The following is a 16,045-nucleotide window of genomic DNA, read 5'->3' as shown; positions in this document are numbered from 1 at the left end:
AACGTTGGGCAGTGGCGGCAGTGGCAGCAGTGGAGCAGCAGTTGTTGCGGCATGCTGAGAGGATGTCAAGGCTTGTGAGGTGCCCGGAGGTGCCTGAGGGTGTCTCTGGGCCCCTGGCACCTGTGGGCTGTGTGTGTGGAGGGACCAGCCGGCAGGCAACAGGTCTGGCAAGAGGGGTCAGCCGAGAGTTGTGCGGTGCATTGGTCCCCGCGTCCAGTTCAAACCACAGGACGCCACATATAACTGGTCCCTGAGGAGCAGCACGACGAGGGCGTGCAAACAGGGAGTGGTGTCAGCTGGGAGCAGTGCTACCCTTTGCCCGGCACTTTGCACAAGAAGGGCAGCGCACTCTGCCCATTGTTGGGCTGCTGCCTCCTCTGCTCCCCGGGCAGGCGTAGGCTGCAGCCCTGATGGTAACCCCAGCACGCTGGTGGCTGTGCAAGCCCACCCAGAAGCTTGAGGTCTCCAGGAATTTAGAATTAGAAGGACAACATCTTTCAAAGCATTTTCCCTTTTAGATGTAAAAGAGCCATTTTTCCTGAGAACTTCAAAGAGACTGCATCCTGTGTGCAGTCAAGTGCAAGGTGGAGGCTGAAATGCAAGCAGAAGCTCTACAGCCTTCCTATGCTGTCACGTCCACCCAAACAGAACTCCCAAGGACTGAAATAGCTGTCCAGACCTCAGGTTGCATGGAGCTCCAGCACCTGGAAGTCCCCCTAGTAAGCAATGGCCATCATAGCTGCAAGTGTGCCCAGCTGGAAGAACTCCTCAAACCAGTAGGTGTGTTACCAGAGGAGCTCAACAGGCAGTGCAGTATCCGGGAACGTGATGGAGAGATGGATGCACGGTCCTGTGCGCTGTGCCACGCTGAGCACCAGCCCTGCCTTAATGCTGCCCAAGGGGAGGGTAAGCCTGAATTCCACCTCAGGCTGACTGACACAAGTAAGTCCTGAGAGGAAGGAGATTGGTCCCTTGTCTCTGGTCAGGGCAGGAGGAACCCTCCCTCTTCCCTGAAGTGCCCCTGAGTAGCAGATGTGATGCTCTGGGGATGGAGAATGAAGAGCAGGTGAGTAATGGGCAGGATTCAGGAAAAGCCGACTGTGCAAAGCTGATCCACCCACCCACCCGCTTTAGAACCAGTGCCACCAGAAAGCACATAAAGTATTAGTAATTGGAGATTCCTTATGGAGAAGCACCGAAGCAACCATTTGCCTTCCAGACAGTTTCTCTGGAGAGAGACACATAGGAATTTCCTATTGTCACAAGGAAACTGAGAACCACCAGAAGACACTATATGTCCCACGGAGCAATGCTAAAAGGATCAGGGGCACAGGTGGTGTTCTCCTCTCTCCTCCCAGTCAGAGGAAGGGGGTTCAGAAGGGGGAGACAAACCCAACAGGTGAATGCCTGGCTTTGTGGCTGCTGGTGTCACACTCAAGGTTTGGGCTTCTGTGATCATGGAGTGAGATTTGAGTAGGTGGATCTTTTGGGGGGCTGTTGGGACTCAACTGGCCAAGTGGGGCAAGAGACTATTCAGACTGGCAACAGATGCAAATAAAAATAGGAATGGCTTTTACGGGTATGTTTTCCAGAAAAGGAAGTTTAAAGTCAATGTACCTGCCCTAATAAATGAGACAGGAAATCTAGTAACAGCTGACAAGGAGAAGGCAGAAGTACTCAACCATTTCTTTGCTTCCATTTTCCCTGGCAGTCACTCCTCCCCTGTCTACCAAGTCCCTGAACTTCAAGGCAGGGACTGGGAGAATGAAGTCCCTCAAATCATAGCAGAAGATCAGGTCTGAGGTCACCTAAGGAACCTGAATGCACATAAGTCCATGGGACCCAACCAGATAAATCTTAAGAGTGCTGAGGGCGTTGACTGATTCAGTTTTCAAGCCACTTTCCACCATATTTCAAACGTCATGGAGTCAGCTGGAGACCCCAGTGACTGGAAAACTGGAAGCATCAGGCCGATTTTTAGAAAGGATAAAAATGAGGAACCTGGGAACTGCTGACCAGTCAGCCTCACCTCCGTACTTGGTAAAATCAGGGAACAGATCCTCCTGGAAAATACGTTGTAACCTGCGGAAGACAGGGAGTTGACTAGAAACAGCCCCCAAAGCTTCACCAAGGGCAAATCGTGCCTGAGTAATCTAGTGGCCTTCTAGAATGGAGTGACTGCCTCCGTGGGAAAGAGCAACAGATGTCATCTACATGGACTTCTGTACGGCCTTAGACATGGTGCCCCACAACATTCTTGACAGTAAATTGGAGAGAAATGGGTCTGATGGATGGACTGGTAGATAGATAAGGAGTGTGCTGGATGGTGGTGTCCAATACAGTCAGTGGCTCAATGTGCAAAGTGGAAACCAGTAACAAGTGGTGTCCCTCAAGGGGACTATTGAATATTTTCATATTTTCATATTGAATATTTTCATCAACGACACAGCGTGGGATTGAGTGCACCCTCAGCAGGTGGTCAGATGACAGCAAGATGAGTGGTGCAGTTGATAACGCTAGAGGGAAGGGATGCCATCCAGAGGGACTTTGAGCGACCGCAGGAGTGGGCCCGTGTGAGCCTCATGAAGTTCAGCCAGGCCAAGGGCAAGGCCCTGCACCTAGGTCAGGACAATCCCCAACATCAAGAGAGGCTGGGGGATATAGAGCAGCCCTGCTGAGAAGGACCTGGGGATACTGGTGAGGGAAAACTTGAACATGACATTCCAATATGAACTTGCAACCCGTAAAGCCAACCGTATCCTGGGCTGCATCAAAAGAAGCGTGGCCAGTAGGTTGCGGGAGGTGATTCTCCCCATGCACTCTGCTCTTGTAAGACCCCCCCCTGGAGTACTGTGTCCAGCTCTGGTGTCCCCAGCACAAGAAAGATGTAGATGTGTTAGCACAGTCCACAAAAATGATGCAAGGCCGAGAACACGTCTTCCATGAAGAAAGGCTGGAGAGAGTGTGGGTTGTTCATCCCGGAGAAGGGAAGGCTCCAGGGACAATTTCTTGTGGCCTTTCAGGATATGAAGGGGGCTTATAGAAAGACAGATGTTTTACCAGGGCCGAGAGTGACAGGGCAAGGGGCGAGGGGTTTAAACAGAAAGAAGGAGGGATAACATAGGACATGAGGAAGAAATATTTTATGATGATGGTGGTAAGACAGGGGAATAGGTTGCCAAGAGAGGCTGTGGATGCCCCATCATTGGAAGTGTTCAGACTCATGCTGGAAATTGCTTTTGGCAGCCTGATCTAGTGGAAGCTGTCCCTGCTGGTGGAAAGGGGATAGGATGGGATGACCTTTAAAGGTCCTTTTAACCTGAAGCATTTGGTGATCTTATAGCTCTATGTCCGTATGACCTACATGCAAGGACACACATCCCAGTGGTGGTTACCAGGGGTTGTTACTCACACACTGAAGTGATCTCAAGAAACTCAATTTCCCACAAGAGGACACTCCCAGGAGGGGCTGATGGCACTTGTGTTCACTCAAGTTTGTCTCATCACACAGACGCAATATGTATTCCGATATCTGTAATGCAGGAATAAACTTCTGATGTAGTCACTCAGTGTCCCTCAGTGGAGGGAAAGAAAACCTTTCTGAGCTGAGGTGAGTGGCTATTGCTGGCAGTGGCAGCCATGAGGGGTTGGTTGGTCACGATAATCTTGGGGCAGCTTCCCTGGTGTGTCCAGGGACCATGGCACAGACCAGGTCCTGCTCTCCTCGTCCTTCATGTCTCTGCCAGAAGGCCTGGTTGTGTGAGAACACTGTGGTGTGCACCCACTCTTCACACACAGCTGAGCTCTACACTGGCATTTTCCTCTCCCAGGCACTTTCCAGCTCAGCCCAAGCCCTCCCCTGCTCTCCCCACCTCCCCTGCCATCTTCCCAGCCCAGCAGAGCAGCCCAGTCTGGGCTGACCCTACAGCAGTGCCTGCCGCAAGATGCTGCAGAGCGCTGGGCACTCAGCCCACAGCCCCACGGAAGGGCACAGCAGGTGCTGGGGGGCAGAGAGGGCTCTCAGCTTCCCCATCAGCCCCAGGGCTGCAGGCTGGACGTGGAAGGATGAGAGAGAGGTCTGTGACAGTGCCTCTCCTGCTGTCAGGCCCAGGAGGTGCCCTTCACCAGCAGCCTGCAGCCCCCCTGTGCCAGCCCCGCTCCCCAGGACAGCAGGAGGGTCCTTGCCCTGGGGCTCCTCTTGCAGCTCCTGCTCTGCCAGTGGCACAGTTGGACACATGGGAATGGGTCGCTCTTTTTCTTCATCCCCTACACACACATGGTCTCCTGCTCCTCTCCTGGGACACCCCTGATCACAGAGAGCCTTTTCCCATATGAGTGTGTCCGTGCTGGCTTGGCCGGCTGTTTCTGCACCCCTGCCCATGCTCCCCACAGGGCCCTGAGCTAAAGTGCTGCTCTTTAGCGGGCGAGGACTGTGGTGCCCTGGGGCTACGGGGTGCCCCTGCACTGGCTGTGATGGTCAGGGTGGGAAGCACACTCAGACGGACAGGGATCACTGCCGATGAGCCCCTTTCCAGCTTCCACTTCCTGATGGGCCTATGGCCAAGGAAGGGGCTTGGTAGGACTGTGGGGCACTTCCAGTGCCTCTGCGTTTGAGTGCTGCGCTTAATCTGGCGTGTGGTGTTTCAAAGAGGTGTCATGGTTTAACTCCAGTAGGCAGTGAAGAACCACACAGCCCCTGGCTGCGTCCCCCCTGGGTGGGAGAGAATCGGAAGGACAAACCTGAGAAAAATCAAGGGTGGAGAGAAAGGCAGTTTAATAGGTAAAGCAAAAGCTGTGTGTATAAACAAAGCAAAATCAAGAATTGCTTCAGTACTTCCAAACATCAGGCAGGTGGTTCAGCCATCTCCAGGAAAGCGTAATGGTTACTTGGGAAGACAAACACCATAATTCCAAACATCCCACACTTCCTTTTTCTTTCCCCGGGTTTTATTGCTGATCACGACGTCATATGGTATGGGATATGCCTCGGGTCAGTTGGGGTCATCTCTCCAGCTGTGTCCCCTCCCAACTTCTTGTGCACTCCCAGCCTACTCGCTGTCAGGGAACTAAGAGGAGCAGATAAAGCCTTGACGCTGTGTTACCCTGCTCAGCAATAACTAAACCATCCCCATATTATCAACACTGCTTTCACCACAAATCCAAAACATAGCTCCGCACTAGCTGTTATGAAAAAGTTTAACTCTATCCCGTCAAAAGCCAGTGCAACAGGTATCAGGAATCCCTCTCCAGGGGTACATCCCCTGTCCTTCTGCTTGCTAAGAGCCCATCCGGCGATCACAGAGTCAGAGGAGCTTCTCCTACAGCTCCAGGAAAGTTTCAAAAGCAGGAGCTGAAAACTGTGATTTTCTGCTGCTACCTTTATTTTGTTTCAGTTACAGAGGGAGTCTGTCTTCTTGTGTACATGGGGTCACTGTGCCAGAGAAAGGAATGAAGGGAAGAGAGAAAGGAGAGAAGGAAGGAACAAAAGGAGAGAAAGAAAGAAGAAAGAAAGAAAATGAAAAGAGAGAAAGAATGAAAGAAAAATAAAAGACAAAAAAGAGAAAAGAAAGAAAGAAGGAAAGAAAAAAAGAAAGGAAGGAAGAAAGAAACTTACAAACGAGATCATCCTGCTGTTTTCTGTGAATATGCTGGGAGTCATAGGAGAAAGACAATTGCCTCATTGATGCTGAAATAGAGTATATTGCAATAGTTTCCTCAGGGCATACTTGATCTCCTGGTTCCTCATGCTGTAGATGAGGGGGTTCACTGTTGGAGGCACCACCGAGTACAGAAATGACACCACTAAATCCAAGGATGAGGACGAGATGGAGGGGGGCTTCAGGTACACAAATAAGGCAGTGCTGATAAAGAGGGAGACCATGGCCAGGTGAGGGAGGCACGTGGAAAAGGCTTTGTGCCGTCCCTGCACAGAGGGCATCCTCAGCACAACCCTGAAGATCTGCACATAGGAGAGCACAATGAAAACAAAACACACAAAAGAAAAAAAGGCACTAAACACAAGAATCTGAACTCCTCTGAGGTAGTCTGAGTCTGTGCAGGAGAGCTTGAGGATCTGGGGGACTTCACAGAAGAACTGGTCCACAGCATTGCTTTGGCAGAGAGGTACTGAAAATGTATGTGCAGTGTGCAGCAGAGCAGTGAGAAACCCACTGCCCCAGGCAGATGCTGCCATGTGGACACAAGCTCTGCTGCCCAGGAGGGTCCCATAGTGCAGGGGTTTGCAGATGGCCACGTAGCGGTCATAGGCCATGACAGTGAGAAGATAATATTCTGATGAGATCAAAAACAGAAACAGAAATACCTGTGCAGCACATCCCAAGTAGGAGATGTCCCTCTGGTCCCAGAGGGAATTGGCCATGGCTTTGGGGAGAGCTGTGGAGATGCAGCCCAGGTCGAGGAGGGAGAGGTTGAGGAGGAAGAAGTACATGGGGGTGTGGAGGCGGTGGTCGCAGGCGATGGCAGTGATGATGAGGCCGTTGCCCAGGAGGGCAGCCAGGTAGATGCCCAGGAAGAGCCAGAAGTGCAGGAGCTGCAGCTCCCGTGTGTCTGTGAATGCCAGGAGGAGGAACTGGGTGATGGAGCTGCTGTTGGACATCTCATCCCTTTGCTCATGAGTTACTGCCAAAGGAAAGCACACTCACAACTCAGGACAGCTCTGAGCGAATCTCTTTCCGTTCCTGCCCTTCAAAGCCACAACCCCCCAAAACACACATTGCCTTTCTCTTTTTATTCCCAGAACTTTTTGTGTCTCTCTTGGTTCAGCTGTGGTTTATGCTGGCCAAGCGTGCCGTGAGGAGCAGTGCTCTGCTTGTGGGCTCCCGAGGAGTCATCCCTTCTCCACAGCAGTGGGGATTTGGGAAAGGGGGTGACAGCTTCTGACATTTACTCGTTACCTCAACTGTAATGCACTTGTAACAAAGAGGAGCTGCTCAGCATATTCCTGCAGGAAAACCTCAAGGAAACTCCTGGGTGTCCTAAAACTGCAGTGACAAGAGCAGAGCCAGGTCACTACTCATCCCTACACACTGCATTGCCCAGAGGCCAACAGGTTAGGGTGGGCTGAAAGGCTTTGCTCCCAAGGACACAGCTGCATGGCAGGACCTGCAGCATGGTGTCAGCTTCCCCTGAACGCCCTTGTCCCCGGAAAGTCTGAGGGGTAGAACAAGGGCAGCACAGACAAGTTGGGAAGACAGAAAAATGCCCTGATGCTACTTCTAAGGGAGGACAGTGATGCAGGGATGGCACTTGGAAGTTTCATCACCTCAGGGGTCAAGCTGCTAAGCAGGTGAGTCAGCATGAGCTCCCACAACCTTGATGGCAGAAGCTCTATGCGGTAGGAGAAGAGACCAAGGGGTGTCTCTGGGGAAGGCATCTCCCTGGAGCTGCCCCTGCTGGGAGCTGTCCCCAAATCTCCTCCCTGTCAGTGCTCACAGACCCCAACCCACCCACTGTGGCACTGTCCAGGGGCACCTCTGTGTTGGCAAGTCCCAACTCGGGATCAGGTATTTTCTGAAGAGATCACAAAGGCAATGTTTGTGCTTTCTGAGGCTGAGGTGGGTGAAAGGACCTTATCAGGTTCTTTGAAGAGCTATAGCTCAATCACTTCCATGCTGTAGAAGTCTCCTACTCTTGTGCAAATCTGACAGCTCCAGCACCATTCCCCACCCCCACCCCCACCTCAGCAGGAAACTGAAAGCAAAGACCCTGGAAAGCACCTTTACTCCCAGGTAGCCCTTGTCGTGATGGGCTTCTGGAGAAGTCCCCTGTGAAACCTCTTGGGGTGATGTGGAGCTGTGAGCCAACCTGACCCATGCAGCAGCCTCTCCACAGCAGAAGGACCCTGCCCTGCCCTGCCCTGCCCTGCTGGGGGTCAACCCTTCGACCCACAGCTTCTGGCACAGGCTGTGGGGCGCTCCCTGGACAGGCTGAGTGCTGACCCTGGCAGGCGGCAGAGTCCCTGCCCTGGCACACGGTCCCCTGGGGTGCAGGGACCCTGCTGAGAAGGACAGCCCTGGGCACCTGTGCCTGCACACACACCTTCACAGCCCTGACGCCGTCCCCGGGAGAAGGCAGCCATCGTGCCCATTCCCTCTGATGGTGCAGCAGAGGATCCCTGCTCTGGAGCATGTCCTCCTCCTCTACGCTGCAGCGAGATCCCGTAGGTTTTGGGCTATGGCAGCTTTAGGAGATCCCTGCAGGAGCTGCGGCTGCATTGCCCCGCAGCCAGAGACTTACCGTGTCAGGGGCTGTGGAGATTTCTCTCTCTGTGAGCTCTCAGTGTCCTCCCGCTCCCAACTGCCTTTAACCCCTCTCTGCCTCGCTCGTCTGCCCTCGGACCCTGCCCTGCTGTGGTTCGCAGAGGAGCTCCTCCTGGGCAGAGCTGTCTCTCTGCAGCACGCCCACTCTCCATGAGCTCCTCCCTCCCAGGAGCCTGGACCAGTTTAGCGGCATAGGAGCAGCCCAAGGCATTTTAATGACCCCTCTGGTGATTTTGGTGCTGATTCCATGAACCTCAGACACAGAGGAAGCTGAAGAAACCTCTCAAGAAGTAGAAGTCAGATGTTAACTCCAAAGTTTCTTGGAGTGTTAATGGGTCCCTCTGAGAGCCATTACTGCCAAAGCCTCCCTGGGGACTTGTTAACAATCTTTGAAAAGTTTTACGAAGTTGTGTGATTCTTTAAAGAATCTTTTTGTACTCTTAATTTTCGGGTTTGGTTTTTCTTTTTCTTTCCCCCCTTTACTATTTTGCTTTTTTAGTCGTCTTTTATTTTTTTCCTTCTTATAGTCAGGCAGTTTTATCAAAATTGTTCTTCAGCAGGACAAAGAAAATTTTCAGTCACTGAAGAGAAATCTGTTACTAACTTTTCCTGCCGTACCTGGCAAAGTTCAAGTACAACTGGGAAGACAGTCATGACAATGTTTTAATGACAGCAAGATTGTCTTTTCCCTGCTTGGGTCTGGTTTTCCCAACATGCCTCCTCCTTTGTCACCATCTTCATGCCACCTTCTCTCCATGCCTGTCCTAATCAAAAGGTTAAAGCCACTTTGCTGAGGTGTTTTATCTTTCACTAGAGTGCATTTTATCTCATATCAAAAGCTATGTTTAAGATAGACTAGAGTAAGAATGATTGACAAATGCCTATTTTTCCTCCATTGACATTAAAGTGACTCTTGGGTAAAGAGCTCAAACACAATACCTGATCGCTGGTTTCTAGTGGATGCCTGCTCTTAGCCCCATGCTGAGTTTGCTATCAGTGCATAGAATGGTGTCTTCTTGCTCTAGGTTGATTCTCTTCTCTTCTGTTTTCCTTCAAGAGTCACTGTGAATGCCCTCATGCATCTCTGTTCTCATCATTCTACATTCTTGTGCTCTGTCTCCTCTTTTACCTTGCCGAGGCATTGCTTCCTCCACTGACCATCTCCCTTACTCCCTGCAGAGCAGATGCAGAAATGTTGACCCACACGACTCTCACAGAGTTCCCCCTCTTGGGCTTCCCATCCATCTGCCATCAGGAGGGCCCAATGGCATTCTCTCTCCTGCCTTCGTACCTGGTGATGTTAGTGGGAAACCTGCTGATCATTTCCCTCATTCTTGCTGAAGGAGACCTCCACAGGCCCATGTATTCTTTCCTCTATAACCTCTCCCGTGTGGAGAACTTCATCACGACATCCATCCCAGCCAAAGCCATCGGAAACTTGCTGATAGGGAGCAAAACCACTTCCTACGCAGGCTGCTTACCTCAATGCTACTTCCTCTGCCTTCTGGGCTGCACTGAGTTTGTGCTTCTGGTTGTCATGTCCTACGACCGTTATGATGCCATATGCCACCCTCTTCAGCCGCCTGTGCTCACAAACAGTCAGCTTTACCTTCAGCCCTAAAGGTGGCCTTGTGGACTGCAGGCTTCCTGGCCATCCGTGTCTCCACTGTCCCGGTTGCCAGGCTGCCCTTCTGCAGGGTATTGAGCACTTCCTCTAGGACAGTGTGCTTTTGATCAAGGTGTCCTGTGCAGAAACACACATTATTGAGCTGATCACCTTCAGAGCCTCATGCATCATTCTCCTTGGCTCCCTGGGCATGACAGCAAGGTCCTACCTGTACATCATTAGTACCATATTTAGGTTGTAGTCAGCTTCCTCATGGCAAAAGGCATTCTCTGCATGTTTCTCTCCCTTCATCCTTGTCATCTTGGGCTACAGTAGCTGCATCTTCCTGCATGTCCAGCCTTCAGATCACCACATTTTCTATAACAGGGCAGTGTCCCTTCTCAAAACTGTCATAACTTCTTTGATGAGACCCTTTATTTCCAGCCTGAGGAACCAGCAGATGAAAGATGGTCCCAAGGCGAGCTTGAAGAGAAGTGTGATAATCTTCAGGAAAGAGGAAATCTTTTCTGTCTAAGAAGAGATTTTGTAAGTGTATTTGGTAGGGAGAAAGGGGTGGGGAGGGCAAACATATGATTCATAGAATCATAGAATGGTTTAGGTTGGAAGGGACCTTAAATATTATCGAGTTCCAAGCCACCTGCCATAGACGGGGCCACCTCCCACTGGACCAGGTTGTCGAAGTAATGAGGCAGAGAAAATCCACATTAATATCTCTGTATTCCAATCGTGGTGTGTGCTGGAGGTATGAGAACCTTAGTATCCAACCACCAGGAACTTTGGACTTCCGGTCTTTGAGAACGCAGAAATTTCAGGCCTTTTCTCTGTGTCCAGAGCTGAGACATGAGAGAACAGTAAGTTACCTGCCGAGGCCTACACTGTGCTGCAAGTGAAGGCAGAGGCAACATCTATCAGCCGCTCCTGGAGTTGTATATTGTTCTTCAAGAACGCTGTGTGAGCAGAGAGCGGTATGACTCTTGGGCCAGCACAGGAAACCCTAATGAGATCCAACTCCCAGTGGCACACAGAGGAAAATGTGACCGTTCTTATACATGTCTTTGTTTTATCCGGTCATTGTATGAAGGCAAGCTCCTGATGATTTATTCTGGGTGAGTGCACGTTGAGCCCTGTTTGCAGAGCCAGGAAGGCAGTTGTGAGGGGGAGGAGAAACAGAAGTGATACCTGCACATAGCTCGAGAACGGAGGGGATACGGTTAGTTTCAGGTAACTTTATACACCGTGGAGACGGCTGCAAAGTCTGAACTGTTCTACGCTTCTGCTGTGATCAATGCAGGGAGACTTCCTGAGGGCAATCCATTGCTTTTGGGTTCATCTGTGCAGAGCACCTCTGATGAGTTACCCTCATTCAAATTCTTTTTTTTCCCATTGGCCCAGGGGAGCATGTGTTCACCTGGATGAAAGAAGATGGTCCGTAAAAGGAAACCGATGCTTCTAGAGTGATTTCAGTTGTCCACATTAAGTGGGATGAGTTATACTTCCTAAATACCTTTGTGCATATTTTCTGCCTGGAGAATGAGAAGTGAGGCCAGATGATGAGGTCAGGTGCAGGTTTTCTCTTAAGAATGTTGACACTTGGTCAGAAGACATTCTTCCCCTGACAGGGAGCAGCAAGAGCCGGGCTGCTCTCCAAAGGAAGGCGAGCTGGGAGCCAATGGCGAAACCATGGCTGGCAACGCAGGTGGTGCCTCCCCAGCCAGGGCCCAGCCCCACCGTACCTGAGCAAGGCGAGCAGAACAGGCCTGGGCATGGCGGCCTGCAGGGCAGCTAAGGCAGGAAGACAACCCAGTGATTAGGAAGAGGGAGGTCTGGCTGGGATGGAGTTACCTTTGCCCATAGCAGCCCTCACAGTGCTGTGCTACTGTTGTATTTGTTGCTAGAACTGTGTGATAACACACCAATGTTTTGGCTACTGCTGGGCAGTGCTCACACAGCAGCAAGGCTGTCTCTCCAAACCCCCACTGCAAATACAGGCCTGTAGGCTGGGGGTGGGCAAGAGGTTGGGAGGGGACATAGCCAGGACAGCTGACCCAAACTGACCACAGAGACATTCCATACCATATAACATCACACCTAGCAATAAAAGCAAAGAGAAAGTAGGAGGAGGGGTTTCTAAAGCAACCAAGGTCCTACTTGCCAGGAAGTGGTTGGACATCACCTGCTGATGGGAAGTAGAGAATAAATCTTTTGTTTGGTTGGTTCCTTTGCTTCCACATGGGGCCTTTTTTTTCTTTATTAAACTGCTTTTATCTAGAGTCAGAAGTTTTTCATCTTATTTTTCCCCCTGTCCTGCTGAGGAAGAGTGATGGAGTGGCTTGGTGGGCACCTGGCAGCCAGCCAAGGTTAAGCAACCACACCAAGCCTGGAAGATGCTGTTCTAGGAAGCTCTGCTGCCTTTTAGTGCTGCTGACTGTGAGATCTCCAGGAAAACTCCCTCAGAATCCAGGTGGCGGTCGGTCACAAGTTGTGTCCCCAGGGGCTCAGCACTGAGGCCAGACCTCTTTAATATCTTTATAAACAACCAGGACGAGGGGATTGGGTACACCCACAGTAAATTTGTGGACAAAACCAAGTTCAGCAGGAGTGTTGATCTTCTTGAGGGCAGGAAGGGTCTACAGAGGGATCTGGACAGGCTGGGTCCATGGGCTGAGGCCAAAGGTATGAGATTGCCACATGCTTGGTCTTGCACTTGGGTCACACCAACCCCATGCAGCGCTACAGGCTTGGGGCAGAGTGGCTGGAAAGCTGCCTGGCAGGAAAGGACCTGAGGGTGTTGGACAACAGCCGGCTGAATATCAGCCAGCAGTGGGCCCAGGTGGCCAATAGCATTCTGGCCTCTATCAGGAATATTTTGGTGAGCAGGGCAGTGATTGTTCCCCTGTATTCGGCACTGGTGAGGCCCCACCTCGAGTACTGTGTTCAGTTTTGGGCCCCTCGCTACAGGAAAGACATTGAGGTGCTGGAGCATATCCAGAGAAGGGCAGTGAAGCTGGTGAGGGGTCTGGAGAACAGGTCTTATGAGGAGCGGCTGAGGGAACTGGGGTTGTTTAGCCTGGAGAAAAGGAGCTTGGAGGAGGCTTTATCGCTCTCTACAACTGCCTGGAAGGAGGTTGTAGCAAGGTCAGTCTCTTCTCGCTACTAGCAAGCAATAGGACAAGAGGAAGTGGCCTCAAGTTGCGTTAGGGAAGGTTTAGATTGGAGATTATGAAAAATGTCTTCAGAGAAAGGGTTGTCACTCATTGGAACAGACTGCCCAGGGAAGTGGTGGAATCGCCATCCCTGCAGGTATTTAAAAGATGGATAGGTGTTGCGCTTAGGGACATGGTTTAATGGTGTTTTTGTCAGTGTTAGTTTGATGGTTGGACTTGATGATCTTAAAGGTCACTTCCAACCTTGACAATTCTATGATTCTATGACCCTTCTGTTGAGTAATGAGGTTCAGTGTGGACCTCCTTGCCTTCTAAACTCCTTTTTGAAGCCTAGGTCTGGCTGGATCCAATCATAGTCTCAGACTTGGTCAACGGTCCATGTCTAATGGAATTATTCTTACAACATTAATAATATGTGGGTAGCTATATGGATTCGCAGTGTGTCAGAGTATTAATTCAGCATGCTGTCACTTACTCAGGATCCATCATGGGTAAGGGATGTCTCCACCTTGGGCAAGGAATGATCTCTTAGTCTCAGGTAAGGAATCTCTAACCTTGAGAGACGTCCCTGCTCAAAGGGAGAGTCACACACCATGCTGTCCACCTGCAATCCAGGGAGAGCTCACACTGGGCCCATCCTGATGGTAATATTGATAGAGTGAATTAGTGGGCTGCTCGTCAATAGTATAGACACGACAGTTAGTTGTCTTTTACTCCGGTATCTTGTTCTGTACATTGGTTGTCTTGCACGTTTGGTTTTCAAAACCACCTTTGGAAACATTTTTCAAGACACCTTCACTCCCTTGGACGTGAGCCAGGAGCTTTCCAGCTCGCAAGCTCACCCCAAGGATGTGAAGTGTGTTGCTCCTTAGTCAGCCTGAACAAAGCACGGGTAGGAGTCAAGAGGATCCATGACAGTCTGACACCCCTCACTCAGCCTTTGCACAGAGCAAGTTAAAGTGGTGTCAACCTCTCTTCACTGCTTTAGATGTTGTTTTAGATGGTCACATACACCATGGGGGAATTCATGCCTCATGAATGTCTACTTGGTTGTGATCAGAAATGGGACCTGAAATCATAGGATCACAGGATAATCGAGGTTGAGAGAGAGCTTGGGAAGTTTGTAGTCCAACCTGTGAGAAACAGGGTCAGACCAACGGTGACACGGACTTGCTCAAGGTTGATCCAGTTGGATCATTAAAACCTCTCAAGACAAAGACTGCACAGGCTCTCGGGGTGACCTGTTCCTATGCTTGCCTGACCTCATGGGGAAAAGGTTTTTTTCCTTTTTCCCTCTAAACCTCTTCTCTTTCACCTTACGCCCATGGTCTTTTGCCCTCCCAACATGCACCATGCTGAAGAGCCTGGCTCTGTATTCTTCATAACCTGGCAGGCACTGGCAGGCTGCCATGAGGTCCCCCTCAGCCTGCCCTTCTCCAGGCTGGACAAGCCTGGTTCCCTCAGCTGCCAGCCGGCAGCCCCCAGCCCTGCCATTGCCAGGGTGAGTCCCCTGCAGGGGCAGAAACTGGCACTGGCCCTTCCTGCATTTCCTGAAGTTCTTGCCAATACGTGTTCTCCTCCTCCTCCAACCCCTTCCCTGATCACAAAGGACTGGAGGCCTTTTCAGGAAAGACTCAGGCAAAGGTGTCATTGAGTCCCTCAGCCCCACCCGTGCCTGCTGTTATGAAATCCCGCTCCCCATTCCACAGCCCTGCATTTTCCATGTTGAGCTTTGGTCTCATGAGCGATTAAACTCCTGTTTTGCCCTTCACTTTTCTTACAGTCACCAACTCCAGGAGAGCTTTGCTGTTCCCTAAAGCATACCTCCACAGCAAAGGCAATTTGTAAATTCCTTCTGTGTAACCTGTCCTTGCTGTCACCTCTTGGCAGCTGCTTCATGGTCTCCCTCAATGTCCTGTCCCTGCACTGTTCCAGCCCCACCACCCCACACATGGCCCCACAGCCCTGCTGGGGAGGTACACCACATGGTGGTGTGCATTCAGGGATGGATAAAAGTTCCCCAACACCAACAGTCATCTTTGCCCCTTCTCCCCATGATTGTTGTCCCAAATCTGGGTTCTTTACCCGGTGTGCAAGCCAATAACACACAGAGCAGAGGTATTGCCAACTTTATTCAATTAATGCGCAGAAATTGGCTGCTCGTGCCAAAACCGGAGCACTCCTTAGTTTCAAAAATTTCCACTTATATACATGGATTACTACATATTCAAACAACTAATACCAATTCATTGTTATTCTCTTCAATGATTGGTCGAGATTTCTTCGCTTCCCATGTAAATTATTGTGCAGACTCTATCTTCTTCTTCCATTGTTCTCTTTTGAGTAGGTGGCATCATTTGGGTAGGTGGCCAATGAGTCGGTGGTCTGGATCTCCCCCTGACAGAATTACCTTTTACCCACTTCTCCTCTGATCTTGGCAGTTCCAAGTGGTTTTCTGGGTTTGCTGACCAGGCCTGCAGTTCATCGCTCTCTTGACAGGAATACCCTGCTTATCAACAATGCTGCATTGTCTGCTGGTTCGTTCCTTAATTGAGTTGTAAATAAATCACGTCTAATTACTATTTCTGTTTTTAATCTTAGGTAAATAATGAAATAGGGTTGGGGCAGTACAGAGGACTTGAGCAGCAGCAGGTTTCCTTGGTGGCTTCAATTACATTTTACATTCCCTTTTCCTGGTTTATGTCAATGTTGCTACAACATGATCATATTGTGAAGCTCCCCCAGCACCCAATTCCTGTCCAGTCCCAGCCATGTCCCACACAGAGATTCACAGACAGCCCTGCTCGAGAGTCTACTGGGGTCTGGGCCAGGAGAGAGCTGGGGCAGGGCTGGACGTGCCCTGATACAGGCACTGAGCCCAGCAGGAGGATGGAGATGGCCTCACAGCAGCACTCATCCATAAACCTGGGGTGAGCGGACAGTGCTGGAGATGGTCAGCGAGCCAGACTGGGGAG

At 50.8% G+C, this 16,045-nt stretch overlaps 1 protein-coding gene and 1 pseudogene across 2 annotated transcripts in view; one reads left to right on the top strand and one right to left on the bottom strand.

The window, feature by feature from the left end:
- LOC309683937 (scavenger receptor cysteine-rich domain-containing protein SCART1-like) overlaps window positions 1–9,440 on the bottom strand; it is a gene marked incomplete at both ends in the record, with an annotated part of 39,059 nt that extends 29,619 nt beyond the window's left edge. Inside the window, 2 exons of the mRNA XM_082499913.1 lie at window positions 2,030–2,082; window positions 9,409–9,440. Of these exons, the coding sequence (XP_082356039.1) occupies window positions 2,030–2,082; window positions 9,409–9,440 (85 nt within the window). The remainder of the gene's footprint in view (window positions 1–2,029; window positions 2,083–9,408) is intronic.
- A 31-nt stretch (window positions 9,441–9,471) lies between these two features.
- On the top strand, window positions 9,472–10,420 carry LOC309683829 (olfactory receptor 6M1-like; annotated as a pseudogene). Its single transcript has one exon. The product of its transcript is annotated as an olfactory receptor 6M1-like (transcript).
- The last annotated feature ends 5,625 nt before the right edge of the window (window positions 10,421–16,045 follow it).

This window comes from Vanellus vanellus (genome assembly GCF_965231255.1).
Source record: "Vanellus vanellus genome assembly, contig: HAP1_SCAFFOLD_35, whole genome shotgun sequence".
In the NCBI taxonomy this organism is placed as follows: Eukaryota; Metazoa; Chordata; class Aves; order Charadriiformes; family Charadriidae; genus Vanellus; species Vanellus vanellus.
This window is presented reverse-complemented; position numbering and strand designations above follow the sequence as displayed.